The sequence below is a fragment of the Heterocephalus glaber genome, unplaced genomic scaffold (genome assembly GCF_053883595.1).
Source record: "Heterocephalus glaber isolate CG9 unplaced genomic scaffold, H.glaber_assembly_v1.0 deba00001481, whole genome shotgun sequence".
Lineage (NCBI taxonomy): Eukaryota > Metazoa > Chordata > Mammalia > Rodentia > Bathyergidae > Heterocephalus > Heterocephalus glaber.
Genome location: NW_028258317.1, coordinates 16,472,850 through 16,492,583, shown reverse-complemented (window position 1 = coordinate 16,492,583; position 19,734 = coordinate 16,472,850). Strand labels below are relative to the sequence as shown.

General features: G+C 42.0%; 1 protein-coding gene across 4 annotated transcripts in view; it reads left to right on the top strand.

Moving 5' to 3' along the window:
* Positions 1–18,964, top strand: part of Reck (reversion inducing cysteine rich protein with kazal motifs) — a 104,792-nt gene extending 85,828 nt beyond the window's left edge. For all 4 annotated transcript variants that reach the window (XM_021248494.2, XM_087183709.1, XM_004870117.3 and 1 more), the window contains 9 exons: positions 2,291–2,431; positions 3,485–3,673; positions 5,663–5,785; positions 8,044–8,215; positions 11,653–11,845; positions 13,119–13,329; positions 15,030–15,103; positions 16,012–16,164; positions 17,279–18,964. In XM_021248494.2, coding sequence (XP_021104153.1) covers positions 2,291–2,431; positions 3,485–3,673; positions 5,663–5,785; positions 8,044–8,215; positions 11,653–11,845; positions 13,119–13,329; positions 15,030–15,103; positions 16,012–16,164; positions 17,279–17,494 — 1,472 coding nt within the window. In that variant the 3' untranslated portion in view covers positions 17,495–18,964. The remainder of the gene's footprint in view (positions 1–2,290; positions 2,432–3,484; positions 3,674–5,662; positions 5,786–8,043; positions 8,216–11,652; positions 11,846–13,118; positions 13,330–15,029; positions 15,104–16,011; positions 16,165–17,278) is intronic.
* Positions 18,965–19,734: the final 770 nt, after the last annotated feature.

Below are 19,734 nucleotides of genomic sequence, written 5' to 3'. Positions count from 1 at the left end.
TTCATATACTTTCATAATCTCTATCCTTGCTCTTTGTTTTATATGGGCAGCTGTCTGTTGAGAACATGAGATTCCATGATACCATCTGTCACTTTGCGGGGAGGGGGGGAGGTGTAACTAAAGATTGAACCCGAGGCCTTTGCACTGAGCTACATCCCCTGCTCTTCTCTTTAAATTTTTATTTTGAGATAGGGTCTTGCTAAATCACTAAAATGCCCAGATTGGACTCCGTACCTCAGGCTCCCAGACTGCTGGGATCACAGGTGTGCACCACAACACCCAGAATCAGTCACAGACACTTATTTCTTTGGCTTTTTTGACCCAAAAAAGTGTTGTCATCCTAAAATTTGTAAGCATAAGTGATTAGTCTGAGGAGGTGTGAACTGTCAGCAATCAGGAATTCTAAGCAGTGAATCAAGGCCCAGTATTCTCTTATATTATGCTGTCTCCTTGCCATGATGTGACCAGAAACTGGAATTTTCCCCAGGGAGTATTCAGCTTTTTGTCATCAGAATGTCAGTGTACCAAGCCAGGCTTGATTTGCACTTACCCACCCAAAAGACAGTAAAAAGTGATTGTCTGGATTAGTACAAGGAAATGGAATTTATGTTGCTACTTCAGCTTCTTTCTGCCAAGAGCTACAGAATAAGTTGGTATCTCATTGAGGTGTTTTGGAGCTGAGCTTCTTGGCAGCAATATGATGATGTAGTGGAGTTGAGGGGATAACGTGTAGAACTAAACTACATGCTCAGTAGATGAGTGACGTATTTAGGCTGTGAGCAGCGGGGATTAATACAGTAAGCTCTCTGGAAAGGGAGCTGGTAAAGTCAACTCCTATGGTACTTACTTTGTTTTCCTGTGTCAGAGAGGATTAAGTTCAGCTGCAAATTACAGAACAGAATGGCAGATAAAACTAAAACCCCAGAAATAAAATAGTCTAGGGCTCTGCCTTGGTGGTATAGTGGTGAGCATAGCTGCTTCCCAAATAGTCCAGGGCTATTATAGTGGCTCCATCATCAGGAATCTAGGTTCCATTTTTATTTCTCCACTCTCATTCAAGATTACCTAATGGATTCTTATTATCATAACATGGTTACTGGAGTTCTATCTGCCATATTATAGTTACAGATGCAAAAACGGAAGGAGGAAAGCAAACAATTTCTCCTTAATTTCATTGGCCACTCCTGGTTATGTGAAAAACTGGGAAGATTATCTTTAGCTACAGGCCCCTTGCCACCCTAAGTAAAATTGAGAATCTGTTAGTAAACAGGAAGAGGCAAGTAGATGCTGAGTTTATAGCTGGTGGTATCTTTTTCTTAAAACCAAAACACTATGTCCCTTAACCTTGTGACCAGCATAGCAAAAAGGAGAGCATTAGACTAGAATTTAGACCTCTGTGACTTTGAGCAGATCATTTCTTTGAGCCTCAGATTTTCCATGTATGGACTGAGTGGGCTAGATGAGATGACTCCAAGAGCCCTTCTGCCTCTGCTAGAGTCTCGGTGTAGCCTAAAATTAAATAAGCAAAATTAATATAGTCACAATCCTAGACTCTATTACAGCACCCAAATGTATGTTTAAAAAGAAACTATTTTTATTGACTCACCATTCTTGGTTTATTTACTTTTATTTATTTATTTTTTATTTGTTATTTTTTGGTACCAGGGATCAAATTTGGGTCCTTGCGCTTGCAAGGCGATTTACTTTTATTATTTATTAGAAGGAAACTTTCAATGAGAAGAAAATTAAAGAATTTTATTTGAATTTCAGTACTGTTTAAACATCACACATACTTCATCTTAAGTGAGATTCTTAGTCATAATTTCAGAAATTAAATATAATCATGGTATAATATTACCATAATAAATTATCATTTATAATAAAACATGCTAAATTATCCCTCTTAGACATAAACAGCTACTTGTCATCATATCCAAAATATACCTGTCACTTTCCATCCTATTCCATTACTTATAATTGCCTTTATTTTTTATTTATACGGTGTATTTGTTATTTCTTTACCAGATGTAAACTCTTGTGTTAGAGATTTGTCTGTTTTGTTCATCAACATATCTCTAGTGCCTAGAATCTTGCCTGGCATGTTGTAGGTACCCAATAGATAAATGAATGCATGTATTTTTACACTAAATTCACAAATTATGAAGGAATTTAATCAGGCCTTGCTTTATGCCTATGAGCTCTTCATTTATTGTAGCTGTAGTTCAAATAATTTGCAGATATCTGTTATTCTTTCAAGTTGGTTAAACTGATCTGTTTTGTTTTTTTCCAGGGCCCAGTACTTTAGGTAACATTGTGGAAGAAGTGACTCATCCCTGTAATCCAAATCCTTGCCCAGCCAATGAGCTCTGTGAAGTGAACCGAAAAGGCTGTCCATCTGGAGAGCCTTGCCTTCCATATTCTTGCGTTCAAGGTGGGTGTGGCTGTGTCTTAGTTACTTTTTTGTCCCTAAGACAATACCTGACACCCACAATTTAAAGGAGGAAAGATTTATTTTGGCTCATTGTAGACATTTCAGTCCATAGTCAGCTGGCTCCAAGGCAGGGTGGCATGGCAGAGGAGAATTGCTCATGGCATGGCAGTGGGAAGCAGAGAGAGAGAAAAGAAGGACAGGAAGAGATAAACACTTCTAGGCCATGCTTCCAGTCACCCTCCTCTTCTGACTAGATCCCACCTTCTAACAACAAGTCAGCTACAAACTCATCAGTGGACTAATCCATTGATGACTGTCACACCCCCATGATCCAGTCACCTCCCACAAGCCCCACCCATGAGTGCATATGACTTTGTGGGGACATCTAGACATACCCTATAACAGGGTGTGGGATGAACATGGATAGGTGGTGCTGGTGTTTCTAGGAGTTATCTTTGGCATGTGGTTACAAGGGAATTTGGTTTTTTGTTTGTTTGTTTCGGTGCTGGGGATCGAACTTGGGACCTTGCGCTTGTGAGGCAGGCAACAGAACCATTGAGCTAAATACCTGGCCCCGGGAATTTGTTTTGCTTTGTGTTTTTGCAGTGCTGGGATTGAACCCCAGGGTCTCATGCATTGTAGGCAAGTGCTCTCCCACTGAGCTATATCCCCAACAGTACATAATCTTTTTTTTTTCCAGTTTTTATGTTTTAGTAGTATATATTTGTATTGCATAATGATTACATTCATTGTGGGGAGTTGGAACATATACATAACATATATCAATTCTTTTTTCATCCCCTTCCTCTCTCTTTCCCCCTTCCTTTCATCTCTTAATCCCCTTCCCATTTGTAAAAGATCTCCCTACTTCCTATTATGTATCTTTTATTTTGCTCTTTATTTATATTTTGGTTTTCTCATATAAGAGAAACCATGCAATATTTAAGCTTGTGTACATAATCTTTAATAGCTGCACAGAACCTATAGACTTTTTGTAAAGTATATCTAATGTCATAGAACAGTACCATCAGCCTTTTTTTTTTTTTGGTACAGGTTGCAAACTGGGAGAAGCATCTGATTTCATTGTCCGTCAAGGGACACTAATCCAAGTGCCATCATCTGCAGGAGAAGTTGGTTGTTATAAAATCTGCTCATGTGGACAAAGTGGACTCTTAGAAAATTGTATGGAGATGCATTGTATAGACCTCCAAAAGTCTTGTATTGTTGGAGGAAAAAGAAAAAGTGAGTCTTGAAGTATATTTGTTTGTTTTAATTACGAGATTAGTTATCTTGACTTTGTTGAAAGTGACACATATCTGTAATCCCAGCTACTCAGAGGTACAGGCAGGAAGATGGCAAGTTCAAAGCCAGCCTGAGCAAGCCCTGTCTCAAAGTAAAAATTTAAAAATAGCTGGGGATTTAGAACAATGGTAGCGTGTTTGCCTGGCATGGGCAAAGCTCTAGGTTCAACCTGCAGTTCTGAAAGGAAAAAAAGCCACCTTTTGTTTGCTTTCCCCTAACAAGCTTAATGTCCTGCTCTCCCAGGCTCCTTAACCATCTTTTTTTTTAATAACCCTAACAACTGTTCAAGTCAACATATGATTTCAAAAATTGTGGCTGGGGATTTAGCTCAGTAATTCTGCCGCCTGCAAGCACAAGGTCCCAAGTTCGATCCCTGGTACCAAAAAAAAAAGAAAGAAATTAATATTTGGGCAAAAAAAAATACCACTTTGGGGTTTTTTGTGTGTGTTTTGGTTTGGTTTGGTTTTTGAGATAGAATCTCTGTGTAGTCTAGGCTGGCCAGAACTCTTGATCTTCCTGCCTCAGCCTCCTGAGTGCTAGGATTATAGATGTTCACTACTACACCTGGCAAAAATACCACTTTTGAAGATTGACTTCCTCTCCACATGTGCATTTTGTTTCCCTACCTCTGCTTCCATTTTTCATAGTAGCTTAGTTTTTTATGCTTTTAGGTTTACTCTTATTGGAAGGAAGAGTGCTCTTAGCTAAAAAGAGCTTGAAAGTTTTCTATTCTAGGGAAAGTCAGGTATTTGTTTCTTAGTCCATAGTCTATTTGTCTACAATAGGAAGAGCTAAGTGGTGGCACATGACTGTAGTCCCAACACTTTGGAGGCTGAAGCAGGAGGATCACCATGAGTTGGAGGCCAGCCTGGGCTCCATAGTGAGTTCAAGGCCAGACTGAACTACATGACAAGATCCTGTCTCAAAATACAGTAAAATAAAGGAAATTAGGTACCTTGTATTACAGGAAATATCTGAGGACAAACAAGTTTATTCCTTGTATACACATTTATTAACTAAATGCCTATTCTGTACTAGCGCCTTGTTGAGCTGCAGCTGAGGGGATGGGATCGTGCTTTATTTTATATGGTAAATGGGAGAGAATTTGAGCCATAGAAAGTTGCATACAGTGTACTGTGGAGCCAGTCGTTTCTGGCAGGGCATCAGGGGGGTCTTCAACACAAAGATGCCATTGGGTCTGGCCCTGAAAAGATGAACAAAGGTCCAGAAGGGAACATTTGAGGCAGGAGAGCAACCAGAAACATTCTTAGAGAACACACGGCAGCCTGCTGTGACTAGCATATTGCAGGCCTGGAAGAATGCAGTGGGAGGTGAATACAGAAATATAAATATCTCAGATTTAACTCCCCACCTTGTATATTCAGAAGTAATCTTTCAAAAATTTTCATTTTAAACTGGGCATAGTGGCAATGGCTTGTAATCCTAGTCCTCTGGAAGGCTGAGACAGAAGGATTGCCTAGGTTTGAGGATTGTCTAGATTTGAGCCCAACTTAATGACTTAGCAAGACTGTGTCAAGTCTTATTTGAGGGGGAATATAACTCAGTGTAAAGGTCCTAGGTTCAGTCCCCGCTATTACCCTCCCCCCAAAAAATGCCATTTTAGCTGGGGATTTAGCTCAGTGGCACTGCGCCTGCCTTGTAAGCACAAGGTCCTGAGTTCAATCCCCAGTACCAAAAAGACAAAACAAAAAAGCCATTTTAAAACTTTGAGCTGGATGTGGTGGCACAAACCTATAATTCCAGAACTCAAGAGACTGATGTAGCAGGATTGCCAAGTTCAAACCCAGCCAGGATTATGTAGTGAGACCCTCAAAAAGCTAAATAAATAAATAAAACTTTTGAACTATCAAATTTTTAGTTTATTTCTTAACATAATATAAATTGCTGTTTTCTTCCTCTTTCTCTGAGGTCATGGAACATTCTTTAATATCGATTGCAATGTCTGTTCTTGCTTTGCTGGCAATTTGGTGTGTTCTACCCGCCTCTGCCTCAGTGAGCACAGTTCAGAAGATGACCGTCGCACCTTCACAGGTGACCATGGGCACCCAGAGGCTGTTGTTGAGGGAGCTTTTGTTGGTGGGGGCAGCATACTTCTGCACATCAATTTTCCCTTCAAAGCAGCTCCTCTGGTCTTGCTTTAACTGCAGATTTACAACCATAAAATCAATATAGAATTGGAGCACAGGATTCTATCTCTCTCTGAATTCAGTTTCATCCCTGGACAAATTGAAGACATTATGCTAAGTGGTTTCTTAGGGCCCTTCCAGCACTAATACTTTGGGATTCCATGAGTTAAAAAGTACAGAGCCAGTGATTGGCATGGTTTCAGTTAAATGGAACTTTCCCACCTGGTGAAATACTATTTACCCTATCATGATAATCTAAAGTGTCCATGTATTCTCTAAGTTTGTTTCTCACTACCATTTTTCTCAGTCTTCCTTAAGTTTCCTGGTTCACTTAGGCTTCCACAAACATTAACCTCCCGGAATATTACTTTCTTGACTACCTTGCTCTGCACTGGTGTTACACTCATTCCAGCCCTGACAGGTATAAAACCTGGTGAAATGGGATGTTTCCTTCTGCAAAGCTGCAGTTGCCAACAGCAGCAGCCCAGTCAACTGATGTCTCTGGGTATTTTCTTTCTTCCACATCGGAAATACCTTTGGTTCATTGGGTAAAGAGGCACTAGGTAGCTGCCTTGTCCCCCATTTCTTGCTTCTGCATTGGCAACTTAATTCTTCTTTCGTTGGGCTTAGTAGTATACACAGAGAGTGATGGGGTTTTGGGTAGGGAGGACAGGAACAGGATTTACCAACCCTGTACCTCCATCTCATTGGAAGTAAAAAGGAAACCAGAAAGGAGAGGTCTTCAGCAGACTGATGGGGAAGTAGGAGCAGGACCAACTCTACTTCAGTGAGGACCAGCCTTCACTGCTTTATTATCACCATCATCATCATCTTTTATTGTTGTCCTCTGTATGCTCAGCTCTGACCAGGACAATTCATTCTGCTTAGAGAAACCATAAAGAGATGTGGGGATGAAGAGTGAGCTAAAGATTTACAAGGAAAACTTTTATTTATTTTCAATATCTTGATGTTTTTGGAAGGTGAGCTTTACACCTAATAAGACCTTATTCTCTAGTATGTGGCCTTTACTGTCTTGGGATAAATTAAGCCAATGACTGTTTAACTGGAAGACTCTAAGGGAATTCTACTGGTCCCAAACAGTACCACATTTGTGTGACTCAGTGTCCCATTCCAAACATGTCTCTGAAAGTGATACTCACAAAACTTTTTCTGGGGCAGTACTAGGGACTGAGGCTTTCACATTGAGCAACATCCCCAGCCCCCCGCCCCTTTTTTTTTGAGACAGGGTCTCACTGAGTCACCAAGTTATCCAGGCTGGGCTCAAACCTTCCATCCTCCTGCCTCCATCTTGTAGCACCACTACACCCGTCTGACAATTAGACTTGGCATATCTTAAAATTATAATAATCTGGGCTGAGGACATAGCTTAGTGGTAGAGCACTTGCCCAGCATGTGTAAGGTCCTGGGTTCAATTCCCAAATTGCAACAAAAAAGAAAAATGACAATAATTTCCCAAGCTACTTTCTTATTCTTCCTTGTTGCTAAAGGACATGAGAATGGAAAGAACTTACATAGGAAACTTAAAACCTTTGCATTGTCTTATTTTGGGGATTTAACATTCAAGAAATCTCTGAAGCCAAAACCAGGCATTTTGATGCATGCCTGGAGTCCTAGCTACTTGGGAGGCTGAGGTGAGGATCTCAAGTTTGAGGCCAGCCTGGGGAACCCAGCAAAACCCTGCCTCAAGAGAAAAAGAAAAAGAAATTCCCTAAGCCAGACTTAAACATCTAAATTCTACATTTTATATGCTAGCTCAGGAGAAACATGCTTAACTTTTGCTACCTGTAGCCTTCTTATAGGGAGTTTGTACCCGGGATCAACATCTGGAGGCCCTCAGTTAGCTGGCAATAAATAGCACAAAGGAAAGCTGTCTTACAAATGGCTTTTTAGAGCCTTGCTGCTTTTAAAAACCTTGTCCAAGAATGCAAGAAAGTTTTTTTCTTAATTTACAATTCTAACATGAGACCTCTACATGATTTTCTTTTTTTCAAAAGTTTTATTAGGCAGAATTGAAGGAGTATACATTCAAAGAGACTAGAATGAGGCCGTTGTATATGATTGTTAATGGTTTCCTTCAAAAGGCTTAGTGTGGGGAAGAGGAGCATATGCATACATATTTTTGAGTGTGTTTCTTCCCTTCAGGTCTGCCTTGTAACTGTGCAGATGAGTTTGTCCCTGTGTGTGCGCAGAATGGACGCACTTACCCCAGTGTCTGCATTGCTCGCTGTGTGGGTCTCCAGGACCGTCAGTTTGAGTTTGGGTCATGCATTTCAAAGGATCCTTGTAATCCTAACCCCTGCCAAAAAAATCAAAGGTAAGTCAAATGGCTACTTTTTTTTTTTTTGACCAAAGACCAGCACTTACAAGGCATATGCCATGCATGTACCAGACAGTAAAAATACAAAGGTGAATCAGTAGTGGTCTCTTCCCCAAAGACTGTGGAATGTGGAGAGAAAGAGAGCCACATAGGACTGCTTGACAGTGTGTTGGGGAGCCCAGATGTGGGGCAGTTAATGCAGCCTTGGAAGGAAAGACTTTGTTTGGGAGGGTGACACTCAGCTGAAAGTGGGGAGATGAGTAGGAGACTGCAGGAAGGGTTACAAGAGGAAAGCTGGCCTAGGGGAAGCCAGACCACAGCAGCTGGAGTCCTGGGTGCTGGAAGTGAGGAGATAATGTAGGGACTGCTGGGAGCTCCAGCGGTTGTGTGAGATTGAAACAGAAAGAATAACATAAGGAGAGGTAGCAGGTGAGACAAGAGAAAAGGGTACAGCCTTACTAGCTGTTTATGTCTGCTAGTCAAGGGAAATTTTCTCCTACTATATGCCTTTATTTTAGGAACAGGACATGAGAAACCCCAGGAAATGCAATTTATGTATTATTTGAAACTATCTGGTTTTGGGCTCCCTTCTCTGCAGTTTCCTCACTGAGCTCAGAGGACAATTGCCCTGCCCTTGGTGGATTTCTTCATGTGGTGGCCAAAGGCAAGGGTGTGGCTGGCTGATATTTCAGTCTTCTGGAACTAGAGTTTCCAGTGGCTGCCTGAGAGACCTGAGCAGGCCACATCCTAGTGCCACAGGCCTTTCCTTATGAGGGATTTTGTGGACAACAGGCAAACCCTGGTGTAGTGTGGAGGGAGGAGAAGATTTTCTTAAATGTAAATGAAATGGCAAAGACTCAGCCACCCACCTGCCAAAATTTAGACAATAAAAACTAAGCTGAGAAAGTTACTATGAAAGACAGGATGTCATACAAAAGAAATAAGCCAAAAAGATAATATATGCTGTGTTGGTAATAGAATTGGGGTATTTTGGTGTTTGTTTGTTTTTCTCTACTGGCTAAACTTTCTGAGTAGTTTGTTGCTTTTATAATAAAACAAAAGAAATTTCAAAGTAGAAAGATTTTTCTGGATATAATACAAAGCCAATATAAAAGAAAAGATTGGGAAATTCAGCTAAATGAAAATCGAAATTTCCTGTATGGTTACAGACAAATAAACTGGGAAGAATACCACAAGTGCTGCTGTCCTTATAAGGAGCCCCTAGAAGTCAATATGCAAAACATAAACCTGAGTAAAAAGGGACAAAGATCAGTAACCTAATAGAAAAAATGGGCTTGGAAAAACATACTTGAAAGATGGTCTTGGTTCTTAAACACTTGAAAAAAATGCTTTTATTTGTTAGAGTAAGTAACTCTAGATATTTTATACAAATCCTAATATGTCATTACTTTCATATAGACAATAAAATGAAATACATTTTTTACTATAACCATAACCAACTGCCAGGAAGACTGAGAAATATAATCTAGATGTATGCCCCAGAAGAAAACTAAATTAATTTGCCTGGTGTGGTTGTATGTGCTTGTAATCACAGCACTTGGGAGCAGGAGACAGGAGGCTCTTGGGTTCAAGGCCAGCCTGAGCTACAGAGTGAGACTTTGTCTCAGAAAAAGAAAAAAAAAGTAATAAATATATGGCCAGACTGATTTAATGCTTTGCTTTCTTCATATTACAAAGAAGCCTTCTTAATATAAATTAAAACTACAGTTGTTTGCCATTTTCCAACACTCAGATTGGTGAAGACAAAACATAGGAAAATAGGTACTGTCAATACATAAGAGTCTTGGGGAGGATTGGCGTGTCCTCTCTGTTAAGGCACTTTGGCCCAGTTGGGTTTTAAATGTGCATACCCTTTGGATCAGCACATAGAAATGCTCACAAAATGTCTCTGGAAGGATAAATAATAAATTGATAAGAGTGGTTTCCTCTGAGAAAGGGAACCTAGATGGCTGGGATACAAGAGTAGGAGGGAGATTTATTTTTCACTGTCTACCATTTTGTACATTTTCAATTTCACCATGGACTTGCATTATCTATTCAAAAAGTAATTGCTTAAGAAATACTGGTGGGTGTGGTGGTGCATATCTATAATCCCAGCATTGGCGGCCAAGGCAGGAAAATCGTCATGAGTTTGAGGCCAGCCTGGTCTACATAGTGAGTTCAAGGCCAGCCTGAACTATATAGCAAGACCCTGTCTTAAAAAACTAAAAAGATTGTATTCACTCATCAAGTCTGTGCTGATGTACCAGACATTTTTCCTAGTGATAGGACACAAGCAAGACAGACCGTACCTGCCCTGATCATCTCACTTGCACTTGCTCCACAGATTCTCAGTGTTTTCCTATGATCCTCCTGTTTCCATATATGCAAGTTGACCATTTTTCCTCCCCACATCACCAGTGTTCTCATACCTTCCTCGTTAATGGATAATGAAGTTCTAAATACTCTTTTCCATCATTCCTCTTCAGACACCTTACATTTCCATGAAACCCTAAGTGCATTTTAACCTCAAGTCACATCAACAAAGGCAACCACACTTGGTGGTGGTGACTTTAGTACAGGCTTATCCCTAAAAAAATTCCCTTTGAGATTAACGTAACACTAGGTATTGTATTACTCCTCTTTTGTTTTATAGACTGATATTTGTATTTTTTTATATTTGTATATTATTTCAAATACCCAGTAGAAGCTAAAAATTTTCATAGGTCTTCTTACAGGAAGTTATATATGCCTCTTGAAAACTTGGGAGGGCAGAAAAAGTCTAGAGCAGAGAGCCACCACCTTCAACTCTCTGAAGGAGTCAAGGGCTGAGAAGGAAGTAAGACCCACACATTACTAGGAAGGATCATATGGGTGGGATTCTCTCAATGGTTGCACCCAGCTAGTGTTAACCACTCAAGTCTTGTTGGCATAGAAACTGGGGAATTTTACAATAGAATGAAGCCTTTTCTCAAGATGCTCACATTAGCCAAGCTGAAGACTCAGCACCTGAAAATGTTCCATTTGTTATTATGAGACCTCCAGGTTCAGACCCCAACCCATGTGTTGGCCTTAGCACAGGATGTCTGTCCCATGCATATGTCTTTGGCTCCTGTTCTCAGGGTCACCTGTCCCCAAAATCGCATCCTTGAGCACACCTCGTGTTCATGGCTGCTCTTTCAGCCTGGCCTGCTGGGCAGCCTTCTTTGCTGGCAGGCTCCAGTTAGGACACCTGCTCCCCAGTGCTTTCCCTGAGTTCTCAGTCAGTATCATTTCCTGCTCTGTACCTACCATGTGGGTATGCTTGACTCTCTCACTCAGCGTAAGCCCCTTGGGAAAAGAACTGTTTCAGTATAGCTCTTCTTTGTCCTCAACCCCCTGGCCTCCAGCCCCATCACAGTCCCACCTTATGGTGCTGCATTCTTGTTTTTCAGATGTGTATCCAAACCCCAAGTCTGCCTGACAACTTTTGATAAATTTGGCTGTAGCCAATATGAGTGTGTGCCAAGACAGCTCTCCTGTGACCAGGTCCGAGATCCTGTTTGTGACACAGACCACATGGAGCACAATAATCTCTGCACTTTATACCAAAGAGGAAAAAGCCTCTCTTACAAAGGCCCATGTCAGGTGCGTTGTTTGTATGACAAAACAAAGTGTACTGGGCATAGAATTGGTGATCCCTGACAGATGAGTCAGCAGTAGACCACCTGAGGGTCTTCTGTGAATCCTTTCAAATCTAAAGAAGCCAGTCCTTCAATAAAAAAGAGGAGCAACTCTTTTTCCTAACTCTGAAAGGCTGTCTGGCTGGCATGCAAGCCGCCCACTCTTAGGAAAAGAACTAACCATTTTCCCCTCCCATCATTCTGTGGGTCTCTCTAGAAAACTAACCAAGTACACTAGAGGAAGATGAGTTAAAACAAGTAAAGAAAGAGTTTTCTCACTCTTTCCACCACTGTCCAGCCTCCTACAATACTAAGATGTGATTGAAAATTTTGCTTTCTACATTTTAAGTCAACTTAACTCCCAATCTTTTAGGATTGTGGAATCTGCATTTCTGTTAAATAAATACACCCAAGGACAACTCCTTAGAGGCTTTCCACCTGCACCACTGATTTTATGCTGGCCTCTCTCCTAGAGGAGTCCCACCTTTGGGCCCCACATCCCCTGCCCACAAGCCCTAACAGCTGACATGAGTGCTTCTCATACCCAGATCTTCATGGTTAGAAAACTCCCATCAGCTTGTCTGCTAAGCCTGTTTTCCTTCAAAGTTGTGTTTCATCTGCATTGAAAGCATCTACTCTGCATTTTCAGTCTTCTCTTCCTACTTGTTCCCTCTTTCTGCCTGTGACTTAGTTTTCTCTGATATATTCCTAGCCCGCCTGATGGCAGGACCAGTCTGGTCTGACCACTGACCTCTCCACTCTTCCCTCCTCCTCCATATCCACCCTGGAAGGGTAAGGCCCTACATCTGGATGAAGATCAGTCTTGTTTTCTTCAAGCAGATGTTCCGAGATACTGAGAAATCTGGGCAGAGGGAGGAGGCGATAAGAGGGGATATTTTTATTTTGTGGTGGTTCGTGTGGAATGAGCATCAATGGCCCAGAGAGGCTAAGGAAAGTACTGTAATCTTTTCCGTTCATCTTGAGTCAATTCTATGGCCTCCCACTCCCCACTTAACCCACCTCAAGGATCCCCACACTATACCTGTGTCTTTTCCTTTCTGAAAGTAGGGAGGTATGCTCTTTACTCTCTTTTTTTTTTTGATACTGGGGATCGAACTTGGGTCCTTGCACTTGCAAGGTAGGCAGCAGAACCACTGAACTAAATCCTCCACTCTTTACTCTTGGTTAGGAAAGGTTTACCAGAGTTTTCAAGCCTGAATGTGACTTGTGTCCCCCAGCCTTTCTGCACAGCCACAGAGCCCCTCTGTGGGCACAACGGTGAGACCTATCAGAGTGTGTGTGCTGCCTACTCGGACCGTGTGGCAGTTGACTACTACGGGCCCTGCCAGGCTGTTGGGGTCCTCTCGGAATACAGCTCTGTTGCCGAGTGTGCTGCTGTGAAGTGCCCTTTGCTCTTGGCTGCTGGGTGCAAACCCATCATCCCACCTGGTAGGCTACCCAGATTTGGGGTGGACAGGGGTGCAGCTGGAAAAATCTACTTAACCACCACCAGGCACTGAGTTGTTAAGAGGAAAGTTGACTAGTTTATTTAAATTTTTCAAAAACTCTTGAAAAGACCCTTATGCTGATTAGACACATCACAGTGAGTTGACCTCAAAAAGTTATAGATTACCTTAGGTATCATCTGGGCTTTTGCTTTGTTTTATTTTGAGACAGAATCTCACTATGTAGTCAGGCTGGCCTCAGACTCATGGTGATCCTCCTGACTTAGCCTCTCAAGTGCTGGGATTACAGGCATGTACCACTATGCTCAGCTTTGATCTGGTGCTTTAAACAATATGTCAACCCTTCCTCAAGCAAAATCTTATACCAAACACTAATATATTAAATGACAAAGTAAGATTTAATTACTAAAATTAGGATTATTAGTGGGGTTTCTTTGGTTCTTTTTTGAGGTACTGGGGATTGAACTCAGGACCCTACACTTGCAAGGCAGGCAGGGTGCCACTAAGCTAAATCCCCAGCCCTAATATTTACTTTTTTATAATGTCTACTTTTAAAGTTAGTAGCAATAAATTAGTAATGAATAATCAAAAAAGTTTTGATGAACACATTTGAAATTGAGATAAACAGGAGAAAGTTACTGTTTTAGATGGGCCTTGGCATTTAATTTAATTGGTTTAGTTATTTAGAATCAGGAAAGTCCTGTTTCATACAGATGGTTGAAAGCAGTAAGTTTTACTAAGCAGCTTACCTTACAATCTCACACTTTTTAGTTAAACAGAGATAGCAGAAGGGACTTTAATCCAGGTGCACAGAACAGGTGAATCTGGAGTCTGCAGAGTTCTCTCCTCCATCCATCAGTCCAGCAATTGTTTACTGAGCTTCCTCGAAGGGCCAGACAGTCTTCCAGCACTGGGTCACCGCAATGAGCCTTTCTCCACCTGAAGGCCACGAGCCATAACAGGTTACTGTGCAAACCCATACTGTCTGGTGGCAACAGACACGATGAAGCAAAATCAAAGTAGATAGTGAAGACCCATGCTGAAGAGGTCATTAGTAATGGATTGGTTAGTGATCTCTGTTGTGTTAAAATTTGATATAATAGCCAGTCATGGTCTCACACACACCTGTAATCCTCAGAAGGCTGCGGCAGGAGGATCACCATGAGTTTGAGGCCAGCCTGGGCTACATAGTGAGTTCAAGGCCAGCCTGAACTACATAGTAAGACCCTGTCTCAAAATAACCCCCCCAAATATGGTGCAGTACTCTATTTGATTATGTCATATCTTGTTAAGGTTTTTCAAACAGTGTAAGATAATTTTGAAAATGAAAAGTGAAGCAAACACTCATGGAACCCTTGAAACACCAGTTCCCTTATATTGCAAACAGAAAAACAAAGACCCAGTGAGTTTGGAGGCCAGCGAGGTCAGGCCCTGTACTCCTGAAGGGCCACTGTCTCTGTGCGCTGTCCACAGCCCCTCACCCGAGCCATGCTGAAGGATGCAGCGGCGGCGAAGGGAGGCCTTTGTAAATGCACAGATTATAAGATCCCAGGCTAGTCAGGCAACAGCCCCGAAGGTGCAGACATCAGGAGAGCGGCTGTGGCCCAGAATGAAGGGTTGATCACCAGCCATTTTGAATTCCTTGTTTAATTCTGAACACACACAAAATGGTTTCTCTTGCAGGTGCTTGTTGCCCATTATGTGCTGGGATGTTAAGAGTTCTATTTGACAAAGAAAAACTGGACACTATTGCTAAGGTAAATTGCCTGATATGCCAGGTGCTGTTGAAACCTTATTGCTAAAACTCCTAGGAATTCTGGAAAGCAGAGTATGTTGTACCCATTTATAGATAAAGAAATTAATCCTCAGAAAAGCAGTTGCTAACCAGGTATGATGACACATGCCTGTAATCCTAGCTACTTGGAAGGCTGTGGATCATAAGTTTAAGGCCAGCCTGGGCAACTTAGCAAGAACTTATGTCAAAATAAAATGAAAAGAGTTGAGCTCAGTCCTCCTTGAGTTCGATCCCCAGTGGAAGGGTGTGGGGGAGCAACTTGCCCAAGGCCCTACAGTTCCTAGTCAGTAGAACTAGGGTGGGCTGATTCCTAATTTGTGCTCCTTCCTGCCACACCCTGGCTCTGTGGTCAGTCAGCTTGTGACTAGCAGATGCCCAGAGGGTTGCAAGGTCACCTCCCCTCACACCAGCCCCTTCCTCCAAGGGGACCTTCTAGAGCCTGCCATCTCCCCTGGGTAGTTTTGCCCCTTTTTCTTCTGCACCATCACATTTTGCAGTTTCCATCTGTGGAGACAGAGCTCCAGGATTGTAGCAGCCAACACTTGCCACTTCCTAGAGAATTCCTCCCATTTTGGTTAATACATCTCTATAGAAAGACTTTATGTCCCTGTGGCCTCTAACTCAGAAGAGTCACTTTTATAAAAACTCTTCTGGTAAGTGTTTATCTTGGCTGCAGACCCCCACAGGCTGGCAGAACCACCTTGTACGGAGCCCGCAGACTTAGGACTTGGCCCAGCAGAGCCTGGTTGGGGCTGGCACCACAGGGTTCCTTGGTGAAAGGGCCTCCTCAGTGGGCAGCTGAAGTAAGGTAGCGAAGACTGTAAAAGAATTCTCCTTTTCCAGTAACAGAAATGTTCTCTCTCTCTCTAGGTAACAAACAAGCCAATAACGGTGCTGGAAATACTTGAGAAAATCCGAATGCATGTGTCTGTCCCGCAGTGTGATGTGTTTGGATACTTCAGCATTGAGTCTGAAATTGTGATCCTGATAATTCCTGTCGATCATTACCCAAAAGCTTTGCAGGTGGGACTCAGCACACATTGTGCAACCATCTTGTCACTCTCAAGTTTGGCGAACTTGAGAGCAAGGCACAAACCTGGACTGGGAAAGGATTGGGGCTGGGTGAGAAGTGGGGGCACTTGGGGAGGTTGGAAGGGTGGGGGAGAAAAGCAAGGCAGTCTCTGAGGGGCTGAGCATTTTCCAGACAGCTGAGGCCTAGAACACATTTGATGGCAGAATGCAGAGGAGCCAGGGGAGGGGAGAGGTTAAGTTCCTGTGACTTTGTGTACAGAGGTTAAAGGGACCTAAGAAATCATTGGATCCAATCCACCCATTGTGCACCTGAGGCCTAAGGGAGAAGGGACTGGCACAGGTCATTCAAAAGCCAGTTACAAAGCCAGAGTGGACTCTGGTCTCCTTAGGGCCATGCTCCCACTGTGGAGATAGATCTGATCAGAGTGTTTTGTAGGCCCTACTTTTCTTCCTCACAGCATGTGGAAGCTCATCCTAGTAGGCCCAAGTTTTAGTATCAAAGTAGTGAGAGCTCATGTGAAGGGGATGTCTGAAGGCAGTTTGTGATTCATTACTGTGTTTACAGAGGCATTGAAAGTACATTCCGTAGGGCTGTTTTTAACCATGGAAAGATGATCTCTAAATGTAGGTAACCAGCTGGTGTGGTGACACATGCCTGTAATCCCATCTACCTGGGAGTCTGAGGCAGGAAGCGCTCAAATGTAAAGCCACATAGAGCCTCACCCATCTCAAAAAAAGACATTTTTGGTCTTGGGATGTAGTCCAGTGATAGAATGCATGCCTAACGTGTAAGGCCCTGGGTTTGATCCCCAACACCACAAAAAACAACAACAGAAAAATGTAAACAAGGAGTAGAAAAATGAAAGCAGCTGACTGATTAGGGCAGTGGCATTGTGGATCATTTCTTTTCTGATTTGATTTCCATTAATGCAGTTATATCTATGTAATAAATTAAGACTATAGTGAAATGTTACTCTGCATAAGAAAGACGGAGAAAGCAGACTTCCTCTGGGGCCACATTATTTTGGAGATATAAGTGGAATTTGACTTGATTTGTTCTTAGGTTTGTGGCTTTGTATTGAAAAGATCTTATTTTTCCCTCCAGATTGAGGCCTGTAATAAGGAAGCAGAGAAGATTGAATCCCTTATCAACTCAGACAGCCCCACCCTGGCATCCCACGTCCCTCTCTCTGCCCTCATCGTTTCCCAGGTGCAGGTCTCCAGCAGCCTGCCATCTGCCAGCATTGGGGTCCCGCCTCCCTGCCACCCCCTGCTCCTCAGCCTGGGCCTCGCCCTGCACATGCTCTGGATGCAGCCCTGATGCCCACACAGGGTGCAAACTGTTCCTCAGTCCAACTCTTCTACCTTATGAGCGACATTCTAGACTGCTGGTTGGTAGTCGGATCGTGGCCAAGCAAAAGCACATGTCACCTCTTTTCCCCCACACAGTATTTTTTTAATTGCCAATATTGGTGAGGTTTTTGTCTCGTTTTTACAAATGTTAATGTTCTCTCAAGTGCTTAGGAAAGAGAGTGCCTCTTTTTGGAGATCACTGCCTCATGAATTACATTTTGCTCAGTGGATGGGTCCCCTACTCTAAAACAAATTTAATAACACTGATAATGATCGCTGTCTAGAAGAGCTCACTTTGCTATTGGGTTCATATCACAAAAACTTCATTTCAGAGTTCCTTAAGTATTAAGTTTGCCTTTATGTTTGTTTTTGTATATACAGATGCTACCTTCTGTATCTGGTGTGGGAGGGTGCTGGTCAACACCCACTGCTGTCAGACAGCATGAAGTAAAAATAAAGCTTCTTCGAAATTACCATGTAAATCATCAGGCAGATTTAAGTTAATTTACAGAAATTTCATTCAGGACCCATCTACTGTGTAAGCTGACACTCCTATAATGATATGTGTAAGTGATAATCTCAGCAGTCACTGATTTGTGCCTGTGTTTTCTGTAAAAGGGAAAGGTTACATTGCATCAAAGCATCCTGCAATTTTATATTAAAACCAGATATATATTCTTTGGTATTCATGGAGTTAAATTTAGAGTGTTAAACATCAATCTTTAAACCAATTGCTGCTACTTTAAACAATTGCCAAAAAGTTAAATACTTAGTAAGTAGTTCATGTAAATAATACATGATTCTTCTATTTTATTATGAAGGTGAATAGCCATATTTGTAAAATGACAATCATGTGTGTTAACGCAGTACTTTCCGTTCACAAAGACACATTTGCTTTTTGTGATGTGCACAATGTAGATAAATGTTCTGTCTTTCTATTTTGATATAGAATTATAAAGAATTGCGGTTTATATATTTAAAAATAGCAAGCTGAGTATTAAAATATTTGCATGTTGTCTAAGAAATTGGATACTTTGAATGTGTTTCACAGTTTGAAATAAGCTATTCAGTGTAATACTTCTTGTTTGTATGCACCTAAACTTAGTTTTGTTTTTTGGGGGTTTTTTTGGTACTGGGGATCGAACTCGGGTCCTTGCGCTTACGTAGCAGGCAGTGAAACCACTGAGCTAAATCCCCGGCCCTAAACTTAGTTTTTACATGAAGTATTTTTTCAGTATTATGCATACCCTCTGAAATATATAGGGATATGCTTATTATACCAAAATGTTTTGAAAAGTGAGCACTTAAAGCTTTCAGAGTATTTCAGTATTTCTGATGTAGCATGTCTGTTGCAATTGCTTATTTCTGTATAAATGTCTTCAATGCAATATGTTAGAAAGCTTTCCTATTTTAATAAAAATAATTTTTATATCATCAAGTATACTTCCAAGCAATGTGAGCATTTAAAATGAAGCAATTGATCACTCTTGGTTTGTGCTATGTCCTTTGCTCTGATAAATCTCTGAAGTCATGGAGTTTTACTATCCCAAGCCAGCGTCCCTGGGGGAGCAGGGAAGCAAGAACAGAGCAGACCCAGGCAAGATCAGAGGGCAGTCAGTGGCAAAGTCAGGTACACAGGCCCTGGCTTCAGTCAGGCCTTCAGGATAGAAAGAGCTATCTCTGAGACCCAGGAACAGACTAAGTCAGTGGTGGTGAACCTATGGTGTGCATGCCACAGCAGGCTGTTTGTATCATTGAAAGCTCTAAAAGGTTCGCTGTCACTGGACTAGGTAGTTCTGTTTTCCACTCCCCTGGTCTCCAGCTCCAGGGCACATGCCAGGCAGCTTGGATACAGAAGTTTGAGGATGAATGACCTGTCATGGAAGAGGTTGTATTAGTCAGCTTAGGCTACATCCCCCACATAAGAGGGGCTTCTTTCCTATTCCCGCACTGCAGGCCAGCATGGGTCAGCCGAAGCTTTTCACACCGTCTTCATTCCAGGACCCATTCCAGTGTCCTCAAAGAGAAGACATAGGGACAAGCTGGCTCTGTAGACTCTGCAGGCTCTACAGGCTCTACTCAGAAGTGACATTGTCATTGCTGCCTTCATTTACTGGCCAAAGCAAGCCGTGAGCCTCTCAAGTGTTCAAAGGGTAGGGATGTAAGCTCTTCCATGGCATTGTATGCATTATGGGCAGGAGCAAGGTA